Source organism: Eptatretus burgeri, chromosome 4 (genome assembly GCF_056783735.1).
Source record: "Eptatretus burgeri isolate ZD-2024b chromosome 4, Ebu_testis_v1, whole genome shotgun sequence".
In the NCBI taxonomy this organism is placed as follows: domain Eukaryota; kingdom Metazoa; phylum Chordata; class Myxini; order Myxiniformes; family Myxinidae; genus Eptatretus; species Eptatretus burgeri.
The window spans coordinates 58,830,232-58,857,731 of NC_140964.1; the positions used below are offsets into that span (position 1 = coordinate 58,830,232).

Below are 27,500 nucleotides of genomic sequence, written 5' to 3' on the forward strand. Positions count from 1 at the left end.
GTAGCACAATTTCCACTGGTACCCTGCTGACCACCGGTACCGGTGGCGGTCGTTGATAACCCGGGCCTCGACCGATCCGGTATGGAAATTCGTTTTGTTGTCCGCATCATTATTTGGCATAGGTTTTTACGCCGGATGCCCTTCCTGACGCAACCCTGGTCGCCTCTTACGACACACAGGGATATGGTACACCTATTCTAACCGGGGCATACACCGGGCCCAGTACAACTGGTGCTCATTTCGCCGACCTAGGAAGGATGGCAGGCTGAGTCAACCCCCTGGTGTTTTCGACTTGGTTTTATATATACATATATATATATATATATATATATATATATATATATATATATATGTACATATATGTCTATATGTACATATATGTCTATATATATATATATATATATATATATATATATATATATATATATATATATATATATATATATGAGTCAAAATTTGCTATTGCGTTACATTGCCTTCATGGAATTTGGTACGTTATAATTTTGCCTCTTTTTTCGATACCTTTGGCCAGTGTCGAATGTTGTATTCCCACTACGTAGTTACATATCGTAGGACACGTCCGTAATAAACTGCGCGGCATCAAAATTCATCGTTTGTCCGTTTTACATATCTTGTTCTGAAAAACATTGATTCCGATGCACTAGTTTTGTGACGTCCGCGTGGAACACATTTGCATACCCCTAGTATCCGTACTCGCATACGTCTATTGGAATATTAATCGCCTTTCCCCCAGAGAATATGTTCAGAATCCTTTGTTCTGCAACACGTTTCGCTGGAAAGATCGACGAATTGCTCGTACGGAGCGATGTTTCCTCGGTTCACGTGTGTAATATGTGTCCGTCAAAGTTTCACATGGGAGCATAAATGATAAGTTTTACTATTTAGCTGCATTGCAATAAAGATATCAATTATATGTATTACATCGTAATTGTAGTATACCGATCTGCATGAATCGCCTCTATTGATGGCCAATTGTGCAAAACAATACCCGACGAAACTGATGATGCATATCTGTCAATTTCTTACGCACGTGAAAGTGGTCTGCAGGTCACGTGAACAAGGTACAACAGAAGTGATGACGCTATAGACGTGTGCCTAGTGGCACTGCACAAACAACACGTCATTGTTTTCCGATGATGAAGCCCGTAATGGCGTGATATCTCTGCTTTTATGTGAAAAACAGCATTGTATCCCCTCATATTTCGGTCAAACCTGACGCGCGTTAACCCCACTTTTTTGGCAAACATTCTATATTTTCTTCGTTTTCCAGTGACTGGAAGCGTTTATAATGAGTGAAACCCAAAAATCTGGTATCAAATGATTCCAGAAGTGACGAATTGAGCAGAATTATTTGAATATGATTTTTCTGACCGGCTGTCACGCTTTCGTAATGCATTAGCGAATTTTGACTCGTATACATATTTATACAAATACAAATATATATGTATGTATATATATATATGTATATATATATATATATATATATATATATATATATATGTATGTTTAAATATGTTTGTATGTATATGTACATTTTCTGTGTCAATGGAAAGAAACCGGAACAGAATTCCATTAAATGCCTGGAATAAGGCTGCGCCTGGATGGGTTTGAGGGTAGTGGAATTGCGTCTGAAACCCGAATCCTATCGTGGTTCCTTCTGATGACTCCGTCTTTGCTCTTTACTTCTTCTGGTTCCTTCTGATGACTCTAATGCAGTGTTTCGTGTTTCCGTTTGATTAGGGTGAAGTAGAACGAGTTGTGTGTACTTTCTGTGATATCGTTAAAAGTACTACATGCTGCAAAATGTAATTCAAGACAAACAGTTGGTTCTTTGAAGCTATTTTGATGGTGAAAAGGGAATCATTGCATGTTTTTACAGTCCTGTGCTGATTCTCTCATAATAATAATAAAAGATTTGAGGTTCTGCACAACTTCAGATTTGAGCTGCATATCTTTCTGTGCCCTTGCTAAATCACGCTGTTCCCTCAATTCTTGCTCAGCTAGCACCCCATATTTTTAATCATTTGCTTCACTGATTGAATAACCTTTCTTTATCCATTATTAGATGCTCGAATGCTCTCGCATTTGAGGCAAATTGCCACCTCTTTTTGCCACTGGTTCTTGGAATTCCTTGGAAAATTGTGGAGTGATTGGTATGAGCATTACAGTGTGGCACACATCATATTGTATTTTATTCTAATTCGTATTTCATTACTGTAATTAAAACATGTCGTCATTTTAAACTCCTGAGAATATTTTTTGCAACTAAAATGCCTTCCAATTTATTTTAAAATCGTTTTTGGCTTCCCAAAAGCAATTTTGCCTCAAGTCTCTGTATATTAAAACATTTGTTTTTTGTACTTATTTACTTTTGGCTGTAATGATGTGGTGGATTTTGCTGCAGCTGTTACCACAGATTCATTAAGTTCAGAAACATACCCACAGTCATTCAAAGGGAAGTTTAAAGTAAAATGGCTTGTTGCTCTTCATTAGTTCAAGCAGGGACCCACGGAACATCCGTGCAATGTAAAATGTGACTTCAAATCCTCAACTTCACCCTGCCAACCCGAAGACTTCAACCCCCTCCTCACCCCAAGCCTTCAAACCCCCTCCCCATCCCACCCCCAACTCCACCACAACTCCTCAGCCTCTTCTCCCTCACCCACCACCAAAGGCCTCGATCCCTGCTCCTCCAAAATCTCAACCTCCCTCTCCCAATTCTGTCCCATCTTTGTTCTCCCATGCCCCCCCCCCACATCTCTGAACCCAACTCTATGTCATCTCCTTCCCCTCTCCTGCTTCTGCCAATAAAATCAAAAGGTCATTATTAGATGGATCATTATATATTTAATATCGTTTCACCACAAACACTGAGTTTGAAGTTGGATTATTTAGAACCTTATTATCATTTGTCGTCAATAAACGGCTATCTCGGAATTCTGGTGTAATTTTGTGTCACTGACAATCCCTCAAATAGCGTTTTTACCATGTTTGGTAAAAAAATTAAATTAAATTAAATCCGCTTTTGATTCCTTCCAACCCGCTTTTCGTTCCCTCCAATTTGCCATCGATTTTTATTTATTTCATGTAATGTGTGAATAAAATGTTTATACTTGTATGTATTTCACATAAACTGTATGTGAAATACATACAATATAAACATGAAATACATACATACAATGTATAAACTGTATGTGAAATACAGTTTGTTTATAAATCCTGTATTTTCACACTAATCAACCATGAAAACGCAGGCGAAAACCAAAATTATGGACAACAACCTTCCATTGTTTTTTACGCAGAAGTACAAAAAATTTTTGGGGTGGTGAATAAACCACTGCCTCATCGCTCCCCCCCCCAAAAAAAAACATGCATTACCTAATTTCTTCTGAATGGTTTGGAATCAAAATGTACCTTTCGTCCCTCAAAGCGTACCTTGATTTCATGATAGAAGACGCATTGTTCAGTCTTCAAATGTACACCAGAGGCATGAACAACCCTAAGGCTCTCGGCCTTATAAATGGCGGCCAAATGGCAGACATGTGATTTGATTTTTTTGAGGTTCATTTGTGGGTGGAGTCAGGCCAGATGTCCAACCAATGGGTGGAAAGAGAGAAATAGATGGAGAAATCTGGCTACTTTAATATATAGATGAAGCATCCAAATGATGCCAAAGGCTTTCATTTCAAGTGCATTTATTTGAAAATTTCCAGATAATCAGACAATCCTTAAAAATCAGTGATTCTGAATTGCATGAGGTCCACAGAACTGGAACACTGAATTGTACAATTCAGTGACAACCAAGATGGTGGCCAGCAGCCCCCAATAATTTGATGATATTCACTTCCTGAAATGAAACAGCCAGATACGATGCATTATCAAGACGTAATAGAGTTGCATAATTCGGTGGCTCACATGGAATTCATCCAAAGGTGGCGTACATTATTAGAATGTTGCACAACTTGGTGACGAAATATATGAACGGGTTGTAACTGCATAATGTAACAGCATTGTGCAATGATATTGAACTTGCCTCGGTTGAATATCATTTTTCAACGACTGGTTATTTTTCCAAAAAAATGAGGATGCAAAAATCTATGTTCATGAGAAGTCAAATTGTGACGTAGGCAAAAAACATAAATGAGGAAGCTTCTTGCTTGTGCTGCATATCAGGAACAGGTTATTTCAGTTAAAAATTCCAAGAAAATCATTTAAATTATAATGTATTTTTTTTTTTACAGTCGAACATTATTTGCAATATTTACTTTTGGAATTTTATTCATTGCTATATATAGGCAGTTGTCCTGCATTTGGGTTATAAACCTTAAAGGTACTGCCATATTCTTCTTTGAAAACAATAGGTTGTTGGGTGCCAGTAACTTGGCGATACCCCCTGCTTGGGATTGACTTTATATCCACTTGCAGTTGGCAGAAGTGCTATAATGTAGATGTGGAAAAGACATGATGAGTCAAGTGATTTTTACATCTATCGTAATCAACTTTTGTTTGTGATATTGTATGGCAGTTTGGTTTTTGTGCAAAAGTGGGAGCACAGTTTGACACAGCAAGCAAGGAAATGGTGGGGAAAGTGAGGAGGGATAGAGAGGAGGAGGAGAGTGGTGAGAGAGACAAGACCGAGGAGAGAGAAAAAGAGACAGTATAAACATTGGTTTTGGTAGGGTTAATGCGGATATAAATGATCAAGAGTAAGGAAGAAGGATGACATGAGATGGTGGTCACTATTTGAATCAAACACTGGAGCAGTGCTTTCTGAAATTTTTCTTTTATTTTACGACATATATTCAAGTTTGCTCGATCTTACGGCACAGCAAACCAAATTTACCATGTCAATGAGTATTATATTTTCATCACCCACGAGTCAATGGAAGGAAAAGTAAAAATAACCTTTTCCCACTGAGATGATCAAATTATAACAAAAATAGTACATTTAAAATCATTTAAATATTTCAAGTGGTTTACAAAATATTTCAAACAATGATATGCATTAATTTGAAATTTTATTTTGAAAGAAAATCCTCATTACGATTCAGTCTATAAAGGAGATTATAAACTTAATCTTTTTGAAAACTCTTCTCTCAAATATGTCATTAAAGACCACATGGCAGTCAAATAATTTATTTATAACCATTCCCAGAAGTAATCAAGTGAGAAATTGAACACGCAAACTTTTGGCACAAGTGAGAAACTTGCGACTGTCTTGAGGAACAGAGGCACTTAATGTCCGGCCCTATGTTGAAAAGACCTGCACGAAGTTCCTGATCCAGGCTCTTTTGACATGACCTCTTGTTGTTCTTGATAATAATTACAGCCAAAGGCCAAATTAAGATAAGCTTTACAATCATTCATTTTACAAATACAATAAAACATAGAAATGCAAAAAATAAATAAATATCAAGAGGAGATTAAAATAGCATATGAAAACAAAGAAAAGAATAAATCAAGGGAGGTGGAAAACATCCCTCTATATGGGATATATATATATCCCTTCATATGGGACGGTTTCTCTGTATGCAACTTTAACACATAGACTGAAAATTCGATTCTTGGCTTCTACTGGGCGAAGTCGGCTGCAAATTTCAGAAATAAAGCCTTTGTACATCGAGGTAATATGCTCCAAATTTCAACAACATCCATTTCCGCATTGTTGAGGTTTTAACGAAAACTCTCGAAATTCACGTTTGTATCTGTCAGTCTGTCTGTCAGTCCACCCAAAATGTGTTGGCACTCATATCTCAAAGGCTATATATTGAAACGAGCTGAAACTTGGAATATACGCCAATACATCTAATTAATGGCTTTCAAAACAAATTCCACCTCAATGCTATAGTTTTTGCTTTTTTGCTATTTTTTGCTCATATTCAACTATTCACACACCATCCACAAATAACTCAGAAACATGAAATTCTGCTTGGTTTCCACCAGAGGGCAGCACTATCTATCATTTATGGATATGCATTCGTAGATCAATTTATATATGCATCAAATATTTCGTCTACAATTGTACATACTCATTACCCTGCACTCGTGAAATGAAAAGCAGGGTTAAGTGATCAGTTGCGTCCGTACGTATGTCGTACGTCGTACATGTCTGCATTTTGTAAAGATCGAAAACCATTCAGCGGAGGAAACTGAAGCTTTACCACATGTTACAGGACAATGTGATAGAGCGGTCACTCTTTTGAGGTCAACATAGGCCAAAGGTCAACAAGGCCAATTTTCTAAAATCCTCAATTTTCATCCAATTGACTAGAAATTTTAACAGGATTTTCATATCAGGTCATTGAATTCAGCTACCAATTAATTTTCAGGTCAACATTGGTCGAATTTCTAAAATTGTCAATTTTCATCTGACTGACTTGAAATTTGAACAGCATTTTCATATCACCTCACTGAATTCAAAGACCAATTATTTTTGAGGTCAAATAAGCTAAAAAGTCAACATATACCAAATGTCTAAAGTTGTCAATTTTCATCCGATTGATTTGAAATTTGAAGAAGATTTGCACATTTGGTCTTTGAATTCAAAGGAGTGCCTTACATATATAGGTTAAAACCCATCATTTCGTCAAGTTTTTTTGTGTAGCTTGAAAATGAAAACATAAGATAATGTCGTCTGAATTTCCTGAAATGAAAACTTCTTGAAATGTCAGAATCTGAAAACTTCCTGAAATGTCGGATGTCGGAATCCAACCTTGCAGGTTCCAAGGATAATGCAACAAGAAACAGCACTAATAATAGAATTGGACTTGCATCTGAAAATTAATTTCAAGATGCTTGTGGTCCTCAAAGTGTTAAGGCAGAAACAGCACTGTTTGTTACTGGTGTTAATTAATTTGTTAATGTGCATGTGTGTGATTAATTTGTTTCAAAAATTGGTGCCCCTTAAAATTAACTTTTTTAGAGGATTACTTGGTTCCTCCAAAGAACACAAGGGTAGTATAGCATGCACACAAAAATTTTTTTGAATGTGCCTTCTTTTCTATAATCTGGCATTTTCCACAAGCCATGGAATGTCTCTCCTTTTCTATAGTTTAGCATTTTTCACAAGCTATACAATGTCCCTCCATTTCTATAGTTTGGCATTTTTTACAAGCCATGGAATGTCCCTCCTTTTCTATAGTTTGGCATTTTTTTACAAGCCATGGAATGTCCCTCCTTTTCTATATTTTGGCATTTTTAACAAGCCATGGAATGTCCCTCCTTTTCTATAGTTTGGCATTTTCTACAACCGATACAATGTCCCTTCTTTTCTAGAGTTTGCCACATTGCAAATGCCATATAAAGGGGCCTTTTCTATGTCCCTGGTATTTTTCTCAAGATTGCATCTAGCTTCAAATAGATACATGACTTCAAAGTTCAAAATTTAACAGTCACCGGGGTCCATTCGTTATGCCGATAAGATATGATATGGACTGCTCTTGAATCTTGTTTTACATCCTAATTCAGTTAATTGTTTTTGAGTTACGTAATTGGTAGCCACTATGACATTTGCCTGCAGGTAGCAAATGTTTAAGCTTTGAATTTGGCAGCAATCTCGCAAATGAAGAGCAGAGTTGATCACATCTGCTCTTGAGTAACTCCAGAGCCCAATCATGCAAAGCATCCAAGTAACTATGATTGTTAGGTCCAAGGATAATGCAACAAGATCTTTTCTGACCAATTTCATTTGCATTATATCACTGCTTTGTAATTCTGCTCGACCACACGGGAGCCCCATATTCCAATGCAGGTAGGACAAAATATGTGAAAATGTTTACAAGATAATTGCTTGCAAGGAAATGATATTTCAACTTCTGAAGCACATACAAATGACTGTTAGTAAATTATACAATTTAAATTAGTATCCCATTTCAGAGCTGTCTGGATAAAAATACCCAACAATTTGATGATATTATAATTTGGGATCGCCACATCATTCAGTGACTTAAGTTGGAAGCGAAGGTTTGTTTCGAGCAAAGCAGATGTCAACAATTGCACACTTCATAATTTTTACATCTTGGCCAAAACTCTAAGTGTTGGTGAGAAGTGTCAATGTTGAGAAGCTCACTTCGCAAAGGTATGTTGTTGAACATGGTGATAATACATCAATGGCATGATCAGTGATGGTTGGGTGCTATTTTTGCCACTGCAGCCAAAATGCATCCGAAGGCACCTCAACAAACTTAAGAGTGAGAGTGCAGTCGCTATTGAACTATATATTTTCCTCTCACGGCTTCAAAGAAAGCTCCTTTGCTGATGCTCATGCAGATGAAGCGAAAGGATCATGAAACCCAGACATAATGCTCCATTGATGGTCTTTATTTTCCTCAAATTATGAAAGTACCGCGGTACATTTGGGACTTCGTCACAGCACACCAGTAGCGAAGCACTGCACTAAATGGAATAATGCAAGTGAACAGTCTCTGGAAGGTAGTTCTGCAAATGGGACAAAAAAGGAACAAGTAGTGGAGGTGAGCAGAAAGCCTGGATTGTGGGAGTTTAATTCGGAGTGAGTTACCAGAAGAAGGCATACATGCTGGATGGGCTGGGGATTGGGTGGTGGACTGAGAGAGCAGATGGAGCTGAATCTGACGAGAGGCAGAAAAGAAAAGAGGACACAGTCGGAAGCGGAGGTTTGTTTCGAGTTCAAAACTCTTCCTGCCTGCAATAGCAGAGCAACAGGCCTTGTGCTTCGTCTTCATCATGGGAGATTCCAATAATGTTGAGATTTTGGATTCTGCAGAATCCAGTAGAGTTAGATGTGAGTGGAATACCAATCCATAGGGGAGAGCAGCACTCAATTTAACTCTGGACAAAGGCCTCGTTGGATTGTACGTAGTTGTGATTTTTCAATGAATGACTTGGAATAACAGTGGATGGAATTAATTGCTTGTGGATGTTCAAGATCATTTTTGGAAAAAGAATAGGTAAACCTGGCTAAGTTTCAAATTCCGGCCCCAACCTACTGGGTCTTGTGTTTAATGTGTACTTTCATGTTGGGCTTCAGCTTGTGAAGGGCTTCTTTTTTGCAGGTTTCATCGTCAATTGTGTGTGTATTCAATTTGAGGTGTGTCTGTGTGTGTGTGTGTGTGTGTGTGTGTGTGTGTGTGTGTGTGTGTGTGTGTGTGTGTGTGTGTGTGTGTGTGTGTGTGTGTGTGTGTGTGTGTGTGTGTGTGTGTGTGTGTGTGTGTGTGTGTGCGCGTGTGTGTGTGTGTGATTTTTTTTAAACTTATATGTACTCCTGAACCACTGTCAGAATTAGTTGAAAACTGGTGGTTGTACTCAGGGTGTACCTGGAAGGCTTTAGGCAGTCGAACATTCATAATCCCCTAGTTCAGGGTGGTGGGCTAGAACCCAAATTCTCTCCATGTAAATGGGTGTTGTATTGTCCCTCTCCTGATGAGGATAGGTATTCCAAGTTATACTAAAATACACCAATTCTGGAGCATTAACCCGTCCTGATATGGTTTTCTCTGGTGAGACCTGATCTTGCCCTGTCGGTCATGACTAGTCCCATTACACTAGTATAACCAATTTTTGTCCTGATGAAGCCATTAACTCTTTAAGAACCAAGGGACACATATGTCCCTAAACTTTAAAGTGGTGCATATCCAATATGTTCCCTGCAGTTTTCGATTACTTTATGTTTGTACATTGGAGAACAGTATAGCTAGCAATGGGTAAGGGCTCTTGTCGTTTCCATATTTTTTCTTTTTTTGCTGATTATAAAAACTTGTATTTTTCATCATGCATACTCTTGAATTTCGATTCATATTCATGATTATTATAGCCAAACTAATAATAAAATTGGACTTGCATCTGAAAATTAATTTCAACATGCTTGTGGTCCTCAAAGTTTTAAGGCAGAAACAGCACTGTTTGTTACTGGTCTTAATCAAATAATCTTGTGAAAATCCATATAAATATTCCACACTGAACTCTTTGTGTAGTGGTCCATTTCAATACCTGCAGAGATTTCTGTTTCACCTTCTCTTCCTTTTCTCAATTTGAATTTTCTCAATTTGGGTATTCCTCTCCCATTCCCAGAAATAATCAATCAAACCCTACCTCACCTTCTCCATTTCACCATATGCTTAACCTAGTTTATGGATGGCCAGATTGCCACAAATGAGAATTTATTTTGTACATTTAGTCGAGGCTTGTGGAAGAGCGAGAACATAGAACATTAGAGAAACAACACAATTTGTTCTTTCATGATTAGCAAAACATTATGTCCTACAGTAGGCCAACAACGAATAAGCCTGTCTCATTATTACAAGGTGCTTATAAAGATTGAGGTTAATGTATAAAAGCTCCTGCTGTGGGTTGTGTTTGATTTCTGAGAAGCTTCAACTGCTTGATCACTGTTGTATTCCACTTGCCTCGTTTTGTCAGACAAGGCCTGTCACCTTCATTAAATATTTATCTGCACAATCAATTTGGTTTTGTCCCTCCTGCGGTGGCAATGATGCATTATCCTGAACAGATCACCAATCCGTTCTCACGATGATTTGAACAAGCTCTCCAAAGCCTTAAGGTTTTGTCTTTACTCCAGGTTCGTTTAATGACTGTGAAGTTATTTAATTCATGCATATCGGAATCCAACCGATATCAGAAAAACCAACTTATTATTTATTTTAAACGATTTTTAAAAACATATGGTGTTCATGTTTTTGTTTTTTTTAATACACAACTTTTGCATTTCCTTGTTTCATTACAGCAAAAAAATTCATAATTGGTTCACAAGCGCCAGAGCGCCAGCCAGAGTGACCACTATATTCGCTATGGGTGTGTCTGTCTGTCTCTGTCTGTCTGTCTGTCTGTCTGTCTGTCTGTCTGTCCCGAGCATAGCTCCGTGGGTTTTGATCCGATCCTGATAAAATTTGGGTGGGAGGATTATATCATGATCTAGTTGTGTTTTCCTGAGAATGGGCGTGCTGCGCCTATTATGGGTGGAGCCACGCCAAAAAAAACATTTTTAGGGGGTAGCCGATTTCAAGTTACATCTTCTCCGAGGGGGTTTGTCGAATCTGGCAGGGGTTTCAGTATTTGGTTAGCCCGATGGCACCTGCATAGCCCTACGGAGCTTGATTTTTCATTTTCATCCCAAGGTCAAGGTCACAAGGTCACGAACTTAGAAAATGTCAAAAAATCAATAAATTGGGCATTGAGCTCCTTGGGTTTTCAACTGTTTCGAATGAAAGTTGGTACGTAAGTAGTGCTCTTCGAGTACTACAACTTTCATCATTTACGTTTTTCCCGATTCCCGCCAGTTTGCCCGTGGAGTCCCCTCGAAGGTCAAAAAATAAAAAGGGCGAACCGTGTACATTGCTCGTGAACCATCACCGTCTCCAGACTTGTCTCCATTGATGAATGTATTTAATTGGATGTGATGGTATCAGGTGGTTGTGGCGGCAATGATGTTGGAATCCATTGTTTAATTAACAACCGAATGATTCCCCATTATTGGTAATCCGTCACTGCAACCACAGCCAACTTGTTTTTCATCATAAGTTGTCTTTTATTTTTTTTTCTTCACTCATTCCATGGAACATTAAATTGTCATGTATTTATTAATTTGCTTGACAGATGGTGGAAAAAAATTGAAACACCACATTTCGTGGACCATACAACATTTATGCAAAGTCACACGTACGTTGCTGGGCACGTGAAATATGCAAATCTCTTCCCAGCAATCCTCTTCTCATGTGTATATAAACGGGCTGCAACTCAAGTCTGATATTAAGAGCCAGCAGGAATATTGTGCCAAGTACCCTGAAGTACATTCCACAGTTCTGTGTGGTTTAGTTGTGTTCCTCTTGTTCTTCTATTTCCAGGTAATGCCATACGGCCTTGATGGACTCATGTCTGAGCACTGGGATGGTCATTCTAACACTTGGAGCACATCAGTTGTAACCTTTTCTCCAAATACTGTTTTCCTGTATTGGAAGTGTATTTTGGATCATTATCGTTTTGGAAATTTAATCCTCTTCCAATTGAACTATTTCTGCTCGGAACTGTATGGTGCTGCAGTATCTGCTTGTACTTCTCTTTTGTTAGCATCCCATTGACTTTCCTGCACCAAAAGATGAGATGCAACCCCAGACAGTCACAGAGCTTCCCTGTGTTTTTAACAGTAGGCTGCAAACATTGCCTGTCATAATGTTCTCTCGGTCTTCGGAATACGAACTGGCGTCTCTTCGATCCAAAAAGTATAAACATAGATTCATCAGATCAGAGTACCTGATTCCATTATTCCATCACCCGATCTTAGTGTTGCTTTACAAATTTTAGTCTTGTCACCTTATTATGTGGTTTCAGCAGTGGTTTCTTTGCTGCAACTGCCATGGAGACGTTCTGCAATCAGCCTTCTGCACACAGTGCTGGATGAGATGCTAATGCTCAGCCCTGTTCTTATTTCATTTTCCAGCTGCTAACTTGATTTTCTTCTGTCATGAAAGCTGAGCAACTTCAAGTGCTTGTCTTGCCTTGGGAAGGTACTTCTCAGTCTTCCTGGCCATTTCTTATCTTGTACCGAGTCCATTTCTTTCAGGCATTGCAAATTACTGTACAATGGTGTGTACCTCACACCACTGTAGGATATCTTCAGCTTTTCTGCTTTGTTTTTTTTCATTATGTGCCCTTCTCGCAGAGTCTGGATCTTCACACAATGTCCTGTTGAAAGTTACTTCATTGGTACCATACTGAACCCACTCATAGACTTTCATGCAAGGAAACAAGATGATGAAAACTATTTTCACATATTCACTGATTACCTCTGCCACCGAAGGTGGATGGAGGTTATGTATTCACCCCTGGTCTGTTTGTTTGTGAGCAGGATATCGCAAAAAGTTATGGATGGATTCTGACAACATTTGTTGGGAAGGTTGGGTGTCTGGCAAGGACGAATTGATTATATTTTGGTGAAGATACACTCCAGATCCAGATACTGTCATTTTTAACTGGTTCTTCACCATTTTGTTTCGATAGGGCCAATAGCTATACATAGCATGATATTCCAAAACGTTATGGATCAATTCATACAAAACTTGATGGACAGGTTGGGTGTGTGACAAGGCCGAACTGATTAGATTTTGGATGAAGATCCAGATCCGGATCCAGATACTATCATTTTTCAAGGGATTCTTCACCATTGAGAGATAATCCCAAAAACAATATGTATAACATGATATTTCAAAAGGTTGTCGAAGAGTTGTGAAAAATTGAGGTGGATGAGTTGGTTAGATGACAAGAACCAGCCGATTCTATTTTGGTTCAGGTCTGGATCCAGATCCACCAGTGTGAGAGTGACAGTCCTTGACAATCTGCATCCTGCTTTGAAAAATCAATGGTGTGGTTGTTCACCTTCTAGAAGAGAAATGCAATTATAACAGATGTTTTAAGATATTAAATGCCAATGACTTAGTTTATGGTAGATATTTAAGATGGTTGTTGGGTTGACAACCAGGAGGTTTTGTCTCTTTACAGTCGAGGCACAGCTCAGTTGTAAAGATACAAAACTGAAGACTGAGATGAGAAAGGGATTTTAATTCAGCTGAAAGGGATATGGATATCTCTCCTAACTTTCCAGATCGAGTAGTGAAAGCATGGATGGTTCATCAATTTAACAGGAAATACATCTTGAGTGCAAGTTATAATAAATGGGTATTATACAAATGCCCGGGGGCAGCAGTGGAGTCTGCTTGTACTCATGCTGTGCTGTGTAAGTGTACTTTGACTGAGTTTGTCCCTTTCTTCTTGCAATCTCCCTCCTTTCCCCTTTTTTTAATGCGTGCCCACTCTATCAATCATCACCCCTTCCCAGTGGTGGTGTTAGGGCCATGCAACTCATGCAATTGCTTGGGGCCCCGAGGCAACAAGGGCCTCCACGCGACCGATCGTGGTACACAATCCTTCATGATTGGGTCCCCGAGGGTTGGGGTGGTGGTGGTTGTGCCGGGGGGGGGGGGGTCTCACTTATTCCCCCCTATTGTTTAACTAGACCAGACTTACAAAATTAGGGGAGTGAGGTTAGTAGAGAAAGCAGGTTAAGTGGAATAATAACTAAGTTTAATGTTCACAAATTCAACAAGAATGACAATAAAATGTGGAAAATGCCAAATGTCAGTACAAATCGATATCGATAAGCAAATCCACACTCCGATTCATTGTATGATCAACAAAACAACTCCTCATTAGTAAATGGACTAATGCACGTGCGCCACGGCAGAACGTTGCGGTTTTTTTTTTGAACAAGTGTGTTGGAAGAGCTAAAGATGAAATAAAATTCGCCAAACGGTACCAAAAAGCAAAAGATAGCTCAACAAAAGGAGAAAATGATTGGAAATCACCCCAAAATTAACTTCATTTTTGTTAGACAACAAGCAGTAGAGAATTTGCGTGAATCCCGGGGGAAGGAGGAGGGCAAACAAGGTACGTAGCTACAAACCTACAACTTTTATCTTCTGACACAATTCGTCCCCCTGACAAGTTTGTTTGAGATTGGATAATTAACGAATGAATCCATCGGCTATAGATATGCAGAGACAGACAGATCGATAGACAGACAGCCAACAAATTGTGTATTTCAGTACGACAGGGGCCCCCACTGGACCGCTATTATGTTTTGCATGGGGCCTCCAAATGACTAACATTTACATTTGAGCCTCAGCTCGAATGCAAAGATACAGAACCTAAGACTGAGATGAGACTGGGATATTAATTCAACTGGAAAGGGATGTGGATATGTCTAATAACTTGCCAGATAGAGTCATGAGAGCATGGATGGTTTTTCAGTTTAACAGGTAATACATCTCCCCCTGGCAAGGGCCGCCGCCGCTGCCTACCCCTTCTTCGTACAAATAACCCACAAACGCTGTCAGGCTGTCAAATGCAGTTGCTTTCATGTAGTCTATGTTAAAAAGATATATTAAGTCAAGGCTTTGCATCGGCCACAGGTTCACCCATCAGAAAGGGCACAAATGGGGTACTATGGAGAACTAGAGGTGCAGATATGACACAGAATAAGCCTCAAGGTAGTTAACTGGCTTCTGCACACACAGAGCTGAACGAACCTTCACACTCCCTGAGTGAGGAAGGGCGATGAGTGAGGGGCAGTGATCATGGCCCTTGATGATGATAATGATACACAATAATAATGACTGTCTGTCTGTCTGTCTGTCTTGGCCATAACGTTTTTTTTTTATCAATTTCACTTTTGTCATCAAATTTTCAACAAGCCCTTATTATGAGAATATGGAGAAGACCAATTGATAAAATGTCGAAATGTCACCCAGAGAGCAAAATCACGTCGAGTACAAATTGGCCTCATCAGCCCGTCCGCAGTGCGTCAAGTGCGAGACGCGTCATTTTTTGTTTTTAATCACTTCTGTGTTTCTTTCTTTTTATTGGGATCAGGAGCCCAATTCTCTCGATGTAAATGTGTTGTATAGCGCCTCCTGGTGGAAGCTTGAATAACAAGTCTCGTGAAACAATATGCCACAGACGTCACAAATGTGGTGGAATTAACCGATCCATAAGGAAGGGTTCTTTGCGAGTTCCTATAATTTATCGTTATAACGAGGAAATTAAGTGAAACTTCTTTTAATCTTCTTCTCTGCGCCTTAGTCACAGCAGTTAGGGGAGCCGACCACTCGATTCCGCCTTCTTCATTCTCCTCTGTCCTCCACTGGCTTCCTCTCTCAATCACACACTCTTAAAATCTCCTTCCACCCCCCCCCCCCCCTTAATGGCTGCCATCCTCTTGATCCATTCCTCGCTTTCTTGATTGATTCTTCATCCTTTCCTCATCACATATCTAATCCACTGCAACCGAGTCTCTCCAATCCTTTCTGTGATACAACCCCAGCTCCTCATCCCCAACCGCTTTCTTCGAGGCACTCTAAGAATCTACTGAAAAATTCTCATCTCTGCCCTCTCCAGCAACTCCAGCAACTTCCAAAACCACCGGATCCAACATTCATGACTGGTGTTGAAGCATTTTTTTTAACCATTGGATGACATTCCTGTCATAAACCGGTCCAATCGGATGGGGATTTTTTTAGGAGACTTAATTTCGACAATGGATGGCTGCTGGTTCACAAAGGGAGCTCATCCACCCTTGTGTGTGTTTTTTGTTGTTTTTCATCCTACAGAGTGTCTCAGTCACCCCCACCCCCCACCCCCTTTTTACTGGCAAGCCGGTCAGATGAGTCAGTTTAGTCATCGACAGCCCATCCATCCAGTAAGTAGCACTGGGTTACATGTTACCAGTGCAATCTAAAGACTGACCTGACCTGCCAAAGACTGACTGAAGACCTCCACTTTCAATCAATACATGCTTGCAAATAGGCTTCCATGGCAACCAAGAAATGGAAACATTTTGCAAACTAGTTCATGCTGACATAATTATTCCCTGGCCTGACATTGACCTATTTCAATGTTTTTATTAATTTCCAACATGCTGAAATGCAGTTGGAGTCATGAAAGCCCTTTTGGAAACCAGGCATTAATTAACTAATTAGGACTCTGTATACCAAAAAAAAGGAAATAGCAGAATGATATAACGATACCTGTGTTCATTTAATTATACGCATTCTTCATGCCAAACCTTATTAGTCCCCTTCCAGTTTCACCAGAGGGGACTATAGGTTTGCTCACCAGATGTCTGTCTGTCCATCCATCCCACCTGTGTTTTTTCACTTTTTCCCATATCCTTTGATATATTCAACTGCAACTTGGCCTGACACCACTCCAATAAAATCATGCACTGCCATTGCATAAAGCAGTACCAATCGACAGGCATCAGGCCTAAATACCTTAGACCTGAGTGTTAGTCCGTGGCCCAGTGCAATAGGAATGATCCCAGGTATGTAACCACGCCGTCATATTGTTTTGTATATATATATATATATATATATATATATATATATATATATATATATATATATATATATATATATATATATATATATATATATATATACAGTATACATATATACACTATACATATAATTATATATATATATATATATATATATATATATATATATATATATATATATATATATACAGTACACATATAATTATATATATGTATATAGACACACAGTATATATATATATATATATATATATATATATATATATATATATATATATATATATATATATATATATATATATATATATATGCTGTTTGTCTTTCGGCTGCTCCCGTAAAGGGTCGCCACAGCGGATCATCCGTTATGATCCGCATACTGATTTGGCATAGGTTTTAGGGCGGATGCCCTTCCTGACGCAACCCTGGTCGCCTCTTACGACACAGGGATAAGGATTGGGTTTTTCCATGATTCCGGGCTGCCCTACACCCTCTCATAACGCAGCCCAGCACTGAGTCTGGTCATCAAGCGATCCTCCAACCCAAGCCTCCGAGTAGCCGGATTACAGGCGCACGCCACTACACCCTGTACAGTGTGTATATATATATATATATATATATATATATATATATATATATATATATATATATATATATATATATATATATATATATATATATATATATTTATATATATATATATATATATATATATATATATATATATATATATATATATATATATATATATGCACATAAGCCGTACACATGTTTTTGCTTTATGTATGCACATCGGGTTATTTTAATATGAAATAGGCAAAGCCGAGTAACGAATGCAACATTGTGGGTTAGAAATATTCTTCTTCTTCATTTTGGTTCCGATATTGGCTCAATCATGTGTTGAAGCAAACTGATTTTATCTCCAGTTTGTTATCTTCATTGTCTTTATTAGTTTCTCGTCCACAAAAACATCAGTAAATAACAATTGCCTTTCCTTTTATTTTGCCAAATACACCCAAACACGGTGGGGTATAGGGTTTCTTCTTCTTCATTTTGGTTCTGGTATCGGCTCAAGAGTGTGTTAAACGGAAACTAATTTTTATCTCAGCGTACATTAATTGGGACCGGGAGGGGACGTGTATTGCAAAGCAATTCTCGCTCTTGTTTGACATGCCAATCTACCTGTCTTCCTTCATCATTTTGAGCACTTCTTACAATTAACTGGATTGACCTGAAAGTGTTTCCATCCAAACTCCTGCCAGGTTCAAATCCTATTAATCATACATGTTTGTTCATTGTTTATTTATGTCCAATTGTAATTCATGTAAAAGTACACTGATGTCTATGATTGTTTTTTGTCCTGAATGTCCTTGATGTACAAGCCCCTCCGATGTTAGTTCAACATCCCACCATCCTCACCTTCTCAAAATAACGTTTCTATTGATTGATGACAACTTAACCCCACAATATAACATGGATTTGCATGGTTCTTTATCAGATGGGCATTTTAACCCACAACCACATCTTCTCTCTCAGATTAAAGATGTGAATGTACATTTGGTTCATTAAGTTGCGTGTTGTGCGTGTTTTAGCAGTAAAAAGAATGAGGTAGGTGACGGCGAGATCACACCAGAGAGGAGTCGAGAATTGCTTCACTCATCTCCACAAACTCTCAAGGTACAGTAACATAGCATGAAGAGTGTAGCCTATTGACTCAGAAAGGGATTCACATGTTTAAACAAATAAAACTTTTTTTTTAAATTCAAAACATTGAGAACATTTCCCCCTCCGTTAATTGTTTCACAAGCTGGGATTACGACCTTTTTCAATTTAAAGTCTGAGTGGTTTTTTGGGGGGAAAATGGGGTTTTATTTCAAAGGAAGAAAACAACTCACGGATAACCGATTTTGGTCATGGGGCGCTTCATTGCCTTGGAGAATCGCAAATGCCCTGTATTGCAATTAGCATTCCATTGCAACATTACGTTTTGTTTCCATCGCACCTTCGCTGCTGAAAAGGCCAAGTATGTTTCCTGGGAGGGAAAATCAATACTTTACGTAATTGCGTGTTTAAGCTGCAACCACAAAGTCCATCCAGAGGGGTCAGACCGATGTTTTTTTGTCTACAAAGTCAAGGCTCGTGGAAGAGCGAGAACATTGAACGTATCAGGATGTGACAAAAGGAACAGTAAAAAGAGGGTGGAAATACCAATGTCACGGTTGAAGGACTTCTAGGTGGTTAGAGGACGTGTCAAGTCCACAAGTTTCATCGCATGCTGCCAAAGGGTGTATTTTTGTGGCAACATCTGGGAGAAACGACATCATGAGATTTCATGCACAGGAGCTAATAATTTATGTGTGACGTAATTCATAAAACCAAGTCGTTCTGAACCCTTATTGCTGTATATGAATGTTTTGCTGCTGTTTTGGATACCCTCACTGACCCTTTTAACTTGGTCAGCTTGGTTGCCAACACTGTACTATAAACACACTAAATGATCAGATTTTCTAAGTTCATAATACGTGTCTCCATTTAATTGCATCTTGCATTGGTGAGATGAGATCGATATCGATGAATGATATTTTCCAATATGGTTGGAGAAAGGGGTTGTTCTGTTTGACTATGGAGTATGTAGCTCTGTGGGAAGCATGTTTGTGCTGCTCTAGGGACAGCACTTTCTGTACACATTTTTCCATCTTAATACAAGCTCTCCAGCATGGAGTCTGAGTCACAGTATGGATGTGGTGATTGTATACGGGTTCAAATGCAACACATTTGGTGAAACATGGCTGGTTTATCATTACCAGCTCCACCTACCTTCCTGGCTTCTCCAGGGAAGCTGCCTCCTCGATGGCATCGACGAACTGCAGCCTTTCAAACGTACTGCACAGTGAAGGGCCTAAACAGTGCAGATGTCACCGCCACTCATAAGCAGGCGATCTTAATTCACTGCTTTAGTACTGAAAGCATAGTTGCCAACTCCACCGCTTTTGGAGGTAGTCTACTGCTTTTTGCATACATAACCAGCATACCAGTTTTATTGCTCAATAATAGCAAAACAATACCGCTTTCACAAAATAACATGTCTCAGCAAAGTTTTTGATAGATTTTCATGTTGTGACAAGGTTTGTGTCAGCCTTTTTGCAGTTTTCCTCGATGCTGCGTGAAAAATCATATCCGTAATCTCATTGCATTTGATTGGCGACAGCTCATGTTCAAAGAACGTGGCAGCAAATGACAAATGCTGTACGATTTACAAGCATTATTATTGACCCGTGAAACGTAGGATGTTTATCATTCGTTGACTGACATGATGCAACTCAGAGCAAAACATTGACCCGATAATAACCGCACCTGTGTTGCATTTGCCACATGCATGAGTCGCATGTGCAGTACATGCACACACGTACACGATATCGCCGAGCTGGTCAGCCATGAGGTAATTGCAGTAGATCTACCTAAGGTCTGTATTGGAGAGTAGGGCATGACCAAGTCTAAGTTTATCTTTAAATTTGAGCTTATATTTTACTTATTACAACATATGTTTATACAATGTGAAGTCCAAAACATTCAGGAGTTACATTTGAAATATACAACTTAAATTCATCAGGAAAACATGATTATTCTGCTTTAATTTTGCATAAAAGTGCCATAAAATGTGCAAATTTATGGTTAAAATTACATTTCCTCAACAAAGGTGGGGGAAGTACTCCACTCCTTGAGCCTCCACCACCCTTGGTCACTTCAGTCCCTCGTACCATGGATCCTTTCCATCCTCGGTCTTTTTCTTCTCTCAAAGTTGACAACGAAGCGAAGGCCAGCTTGTGTTCACTCAGCTAGCAGCCAACACTTCCACATTTGAACATGCAGTGAGTGCACTTGAGAGCTGCTTTCGGCCAAAAATGATTACATGAACAAACGGCACAAATTCCATCAGGCTGCAGGGGAAATGGCGAACCCGTCGAACAATATGTTCCTTCACTTTCAGAACTGACTGTTTCCTGCAATTTTGGTTCTTTTACAAATGAGTTCATCAGAGATCAGCGCATGGAAAAGATTTCATTAGAAAAGAGATGGCAGGCTCATTAAACAGGTATTTTGCTTCAATATTTACACAACAAGAGTCAGGAGAATTGCCAATAGCTGAGAGTATTTATCAAGGTGGTGAGGAAGGGCTTTTACAGAAGATCCAGGTTGGAGTGGAGAAAGTAAAGGAAGAGCTAGGTAATTAATCTAAGAGCAGATAAGACTCCGGGTCCAGATAATATGCACCTGAAAGTGTTGATAGAGGTGACTGAGCAGGTAAGCGAGATGTTAACGGATATTTTAAATAATTTACTGGAGTCAGGACAGGTTCCGGAGGATTGGAGAGTGGCAAATGTAACACCATTATTTAAGAAAGGATACAGAGAAGAATTGGGGAACTATAGACCTGTTAGTTCGACTTCAGTTGTGGGGAAGGTGTTGTAGACATTAATTAGGGACCAGATGAGGAACCATTTAAACAAATAAAAATTAATTAAAGTAGTCAGCATGGGTTTGCCAAAGGTAGTTCTTGTTTAACAAATCTTTTAGAGTTCTATGAAGCAGTGTCTGATTGGGTGGATGAGTAAAAGGCAGTGGACATAGTATACTTCGACTTTTAGAAGGCATCTGATAAGGTACCGCATAGGAGGTTGTGAGCTCAGGTGAGGGCTTGTGGAGTGGCTGGTCAGGTGACTAATTGAATTGCAAACTGGCTGAGTGATCAGAAACAAAGAGTGGCTGTGAGTGGGAGGATGTCTTGCTGGGAGGATATAAGTACTGGGGTACCTCAGGGATCAGTACTCGGACCATGAATATTCATTATTTACATCAACGATTAGGATCGAGGGGTGAAGAGTAGGCTTTCCAAATTTACAGACGACAGTAAGCTTGGAGGTAAGGTGGATAGCAGAGAGATTCAGGAATATTGATACTTTCATAGATTTGGCAAAATATTGGCAGATGCAGTTTAATATTAAAAAGTAAGGTGTTGGAGAAAGGTAAAAATAATGAAAAAAGAGATTATATTATGCAAGGGGCAATGTTTGAGCATGCCACACTGGAGAAGGATCTGGGGATGGTAATAGATACGGGAGGTAAGCAAACGAAGCAGTGTCAGGTAGCTCGAGGTAAAGCAAACGGTGTTTTTGATTGTATCCGTAGGTGGATAAATTGTGGAGCAAAGTAGGTTGTTTTAACACTGCACAGAAATTTAGTGAGGCCCCATCCAGAATCTGTTGTGCAGTTTTGGTGACCATATCTAAAGATGGACATAGCTGCTGCAGAGACAGTTCAGCATAGAGCTACTAAATTGATGAGTGTGATGTCTGTGAGAGAGTCTTGTCAACAGATATGGTGTTGTGTATTCTTCACCCTAAAACCATATTCACTCACTGCCCTCCCCAACCCCCCCCCCAACTCCCCTCAAAACAATTTTCCCACACTTTTACTTATAACACCCTTGTGATCTCTCGAAGCATTCCACACTTTCTCATCCCCACTCCTCCCCCCTCTCACATTCCCCCAACGAAATTATGCCATTTTGTTGGATTTATGTATTCTGGTATTGGTGTTGGTGCAGCCATGATGAGCCGAATAGTCTCCTGCATCTAATTTATTTGTTATTCCAATATGGAACTTTTGAATTGACAAAATGTGCCCCAGAATGCTCTGTGCTTATGTGCAGAAACCCCAAGCAACAGCAGTCATCGGAGCACACTCACGTATATTGTGCGTGCGAGATGAGGATTGTTACCAAAAATAGCTCACAAAGTTTCAAAAAGAAGCTGCAAATACTTAGAAAGGTACACAAGAGAAAGGGGTGTGCATAAATAAACAGTTGGAGAACTTTCTCAACTCGCCGACAGGGCTGAAATCTTACAGCTGCCAATACGGCAGATTCCCAATGCTGTGGACTGGAACAGGGCCTGAATAACTATGGACAGGCACACTGGCACATGCTATTCAAACCCTCAACCATCACTGCCAGTGAGTGGACTTTGATCCTAGCAAGAGTGCCTCCTAAGAACATGGCAGGCTTGGTGATTTATTTAATGGACGTCTGTAATTAGATAGACAATGCTGTGTATCATTACTAACAAAGTAATGGTTTCCAACTCTTCGCCAAAGGATATCTTAACTCGCACAAACCGAATAGTTGGTAAATCACTTTATTTCTGAAAAGGAGTAACAGAAGCCATTCGATGGAACAGGAAAATGGAGGCTATCTTCACGCACAGCACATGCGCATGATCCCAGCATGCAACTACAACCCCACAATTTCCGTTCCCCTTTCCAAAGGTCCTGCAACTTCTGCTCCCCAGCTAATTACTTCCCAAGCAAATTGAACAATTTGAGTGAAGGAATCAACATTATTAAAATATAATTTTAACTAGAAGTGCACTCTTCGACATCGCGACATTGCCAGATATACCTCCGACAGCATTATTTCATCATTATACAAACTTTTACCAAGTTTGATTTAAATCCCTGAGCCCAAATTCAAACAATTAAATAATTCTGTCTGCCAGACCATGCATCCGATCAGGCTGAAATTCAAAACATATATATTCCTCATGACTACGAGATCATAATTGTGACGTTTCACGTTGATTGCTGAAGCAGTTCATGAGAAAGGATATATATTTTCTTAAGATTCTCATTCAATCCAATATAGCTGCCAGACCATGTAACATTAATTATTCGTGAACATCCTGATATCCCCAAGGCTTGAGGAACATGTGGGTGAAGTTTTCCCTCGATCTGTCAAGCCGTTCTGGAGAAGAAGGTTTTTAAAGGTTTATTCTTCAAAAAAAAATCATAGCTGCCAAACTATGTGACCTATGACGTCAGAAGTGCAGAACTTTTTGGTCCTCATGGAAAGTCGACCATAACTGTAAAGTTTCCCCTCAATCTGTTCAGCTATTTCAGAAAAGATGTTTTAAGGTTTTTATGTTTAAAAATATGGCTGTCGCAACAAAGGACCGATTACATCATCAATTTTTCCCCCCATACAGTTTAGCCCAAGATGACCTCAAAAATTTCCAGTGATCATATAAAGCATTTGACGTATGCAACTATGACGTCATAACGAAGCCACCTATGAGGTCATCAAAAAAAATCACATTTATTTCCCATGGGAAGTACTTCACATGTGCCAAGTTTCAATTTTTTCCACGGAGAGTTTTCGGAGATACAGAGGCACAAAGTTTTTCCTTTTTTTCCAACATGGCTGCCACGCCACGTGACCAATAATGTCATGATTATCATGAAAACATTCCACATGAGTAGTCGCACCGAGGGTGAAAATTACTTGTCAATCGGATAAGTGGTCAGAGAGAAAACTGAGAAAACAATCACGGACGGACAATCCGAAATCACAATGTCTTCGGCAACTTCGTCAGTGGAGGCATAAAAAATTTACTTCATACTTCCGTTCAACAAGGCATGGTCATCATGTGAGGTGTGCTCACATTTTTTGTATGCCAAGTCCACAAGTACACAATCTTGTGCCAGCTATATTTATGTGAGAGCTCTGTGTAGCATCCCGACTTCCCTGAAGGAGACACTACTGTATATCTGGTGTGGGTGCTTCTTAACACCGATGCAAAAGTCATATCTGGGGCTTCTTGCGAATACAGAGGGTAAGTTTAAAATCAACTTTTAAAATTATGATATTTACTATTAATCATGTTGGGGGAGTGGGAGCTGTGAGAGCTGTTATACGAGAGATAATACTCGACTTTTGCATCTCTTGCTAAAAGGAGATGTGTCCTTCCATCTATCCGCGTGTGTGTGTGTGTGTGTGTGTGTGTGTGTGTGTGTGTGTGTGTGTGTGTGTGTGTGTGTGTGTTTGTGTTTGTGTGTGTGTGTGTGTGTGTGTGTGTGTGTGTGTGTGTGTGTGTGTGTGTGTGTGTGTGTGTGTGTGTGTGTGTTTGTGTGTGTGTGTGTGTGTGTGTGTGTGTGTGTGTGTTTGCCGATAGGAACTTTGACTCCTCTCATCCACGGATATTTCTTGTATTTCCTATATTGGTAAATACCCATTCTCTTTGAGACCTCACGGGGGGGGGGGGGGGGGGGACTCAGTCAAGAAAGGAGCTGAGCTGTGCAACAAATTAATTATGATTCAGATATGGTTTCCAAATAATTGCACTTTCCGTTTAAAGTTAGGATTTTGACTGTGTTGCCGGCGATAGCTCACCTACTTTTCATGAAGGACACCGTGGGATATTTCACGTGAGATCCAATTAATACCAGCAGACAGGATGCGAGTTTCACGTCCATTCAAGGGACAGCACACACATTGATGAATCTTCTTGCCTGCGAACACTGGAATGACAGTTTGTCACAGGGTCTGGATTCAAACACAGGCTATCTGTCTTCGAGGCGAATGTGGATACATTTCGGCCAACAATATATTAAATAATCTCCACAAACGAACAAAGTTTATAAACGTGAAATAGGCAGCTCCTTGAGAGTTATTTTTCCCCAACTACAGAATTGTGCATTTTGTGATGATCATGATTACTTTGACGATTCTCACAAAGGAATCGTACATTGAAGCAAAAATAACTCTTGGATTCATTCATCATTTCATTTTTGCTTTCACCTGAAGCACATCATTCATGCACTCACAATCAATTCTTTACAAACTTTCCTTTTCCCCATCATCAATGTCATGCACAAATCCTGCCTTGACTTTATTGTTGAATTGCAAAGCTCCATCACTAATCATACTCATCTGTAATCAATCAGACTCGGTAATGTGGTGGTTAGAGCATATATCCTCTAAAGTTTTGGAGGTTGCTGGTTTGAACCCTGACCCAGTTATACTATACACTTTAAAAATGGTGCTCACTGCTTCTTTGCTTGATGCTCAGCATTAAAAACATAGAGCACGGACAAATAACCAAAAGTTATCAATCATACATATGCACACGCTTGGTGGACCTAATGGCCTCGCAAAGGATGGAATTGCAGTGCATTGTAATTTACCTGCAACAATGTACAGATATACCAAAGTCTTAATTAACTTTTTATTCATATTTTCGTTAGGAGGATGAAATGGTCACGCGTTGTTTTCGAACGAAAGTTTTGAAGCCACTGAACCACTGAAATTGAAAATGGAAATGTAAATGTAATGTGTGGGTGGCTTCCATTGGGAGTGTCGTTATATTCTTCATAAATTGACTATTTCTGCTGTTAAGTGAGAAATATTTCATGCATCAAGCTTACAAATGCAGCGCACTCCATGAGTCAACCACAGGCCCGCGTGCAAAGCCGGTCATTCTGAGCATTACAAGATCAATGGAAATGAGTTGGATAAGTGTAATGAATGAGGAGATGGAAACACTAGTGATTCACTCACTGATTCGTTCAAAATTTAAAGTCACATTGGCACTTTAAAAGTTTCTAGAACATTCGTGCTTGAGAAATCGAATGCACTTAAAATTTGTTTGGTGTATATATATATATATATATATATATGTATATATATATATATATATATATATATATATATATATATATATATATATATATATATATATATATATATATATATATATATATATATATATATATATATATATATATATATATATATATATATATATATACAGTGGGGAGAACAAGTATTTGATACACTGCCGATTTTGCAGGTTTTCCCACTTACAAAGCACGTAAAGGTCTGTAATTTTTATCAGAGGTACACTTCAACTGTGAAAGACGGAATCTAAAACAAAAATCCTGAAAATCACATTGTATGATTTTTAAATAATTAATTTGCATTTTATTGCATGAAATAAGTATTTGATCACCGACCAACCAGTAAGAATTCCGGCTCTCATAGACCTGTTAGTTTTGTCTTTAAGAAGCCCTCCCATTCGCCACTCATTACGTGCATTAACTGCACCAGTTTGAACTAGTTATCTGCATAAAAGACAGCTGTCCGCACTCAATCAATCAAACTCCAACCTCACCAAAATGGGCAAGACCAGAGAGCTGTCGAAGGACATCAGGGACAAAATTGTAGACTTGCACAAGGCTGGGATGGGCTACAGGACAATAGGCAAGCAGCTTCGTGAGAAGGCAACAACTGTTGGCGCAATTATTAGAAAATGAAAGAAGTTCAATATAACAGTCAATCTCCCTCGGTCTGGGGCTCCATGCAAGATCTCACCTCGTGGAGCCTCAATGATCATGAGAGGTGAGGGATCAGCCCAGAACTACATGGCAGGACCTGGTCAATGACCTGAAGAGAGCTGGGACCACAGTATCAAAGAAAACCACAATTAACACACTACGCCATCATGGATTAAAATCCTGCAGTGCACGCAAGGTCCCTCTGCTCAAGCCAGCGCATGTCCAGGCCTGTCTGAAGTTTGCCAATGACCATCTGGATGATCCAGAGGAGGAATGGGAGAAGGTTATGTGGTCTGATGAGACCAAAATAGAGCTTTTTGGTTTAAGCTCCACTCGCCGTGTTTGGAGGAAGAAGAAGGATGAGTACAACCCCAAGAACACCATCCCAACCGTGAAGCATGGTGGTGGAAACATCATTCTTTGGGGATGCTTTT

At 39.3% G+C, this 27,500-nt stretch overlaps 1 protein-coding gene across 27 annotated transcripts in view; it reads left to right on the forward strand.

The window, feature by feature from the left end:
• RAP1GAP (RAP1 GTPase activating protein) overlaps positions 1 to 27,500 on the forward strand; it is a 461,763-nt gene that overhangs the window by 327,747 nt on the left and 106,516 nt on the right. For 21 of the 27 annotated variants that reach the window (XM_085878239.1, XM_085878236.1, XM_085878246.1 and 18 more), the window contains one exon: positions 18,492 to 18,576. The exons of 2 other annotated variants lie outside the window; for them this stretch is intronic. Coding sequence is in view for 15 of the 25 variants with exons in the window: in XM_085878254.1 (XP_085734380.1) it covers positions 18,492 to 18,576 (85 nt within the window). In the remaining 10 variants the exon portion in view is untranslated. The remainder of the gene's footprint in view (positions 1 to 18,491; positions 18,577 to 27,500) is intronic. 4 more of the 27 variants (XM_085878237.1, XM_085878242.1, XM_085878257.1 and 1 more) reach the window with 1 other exon arrangement.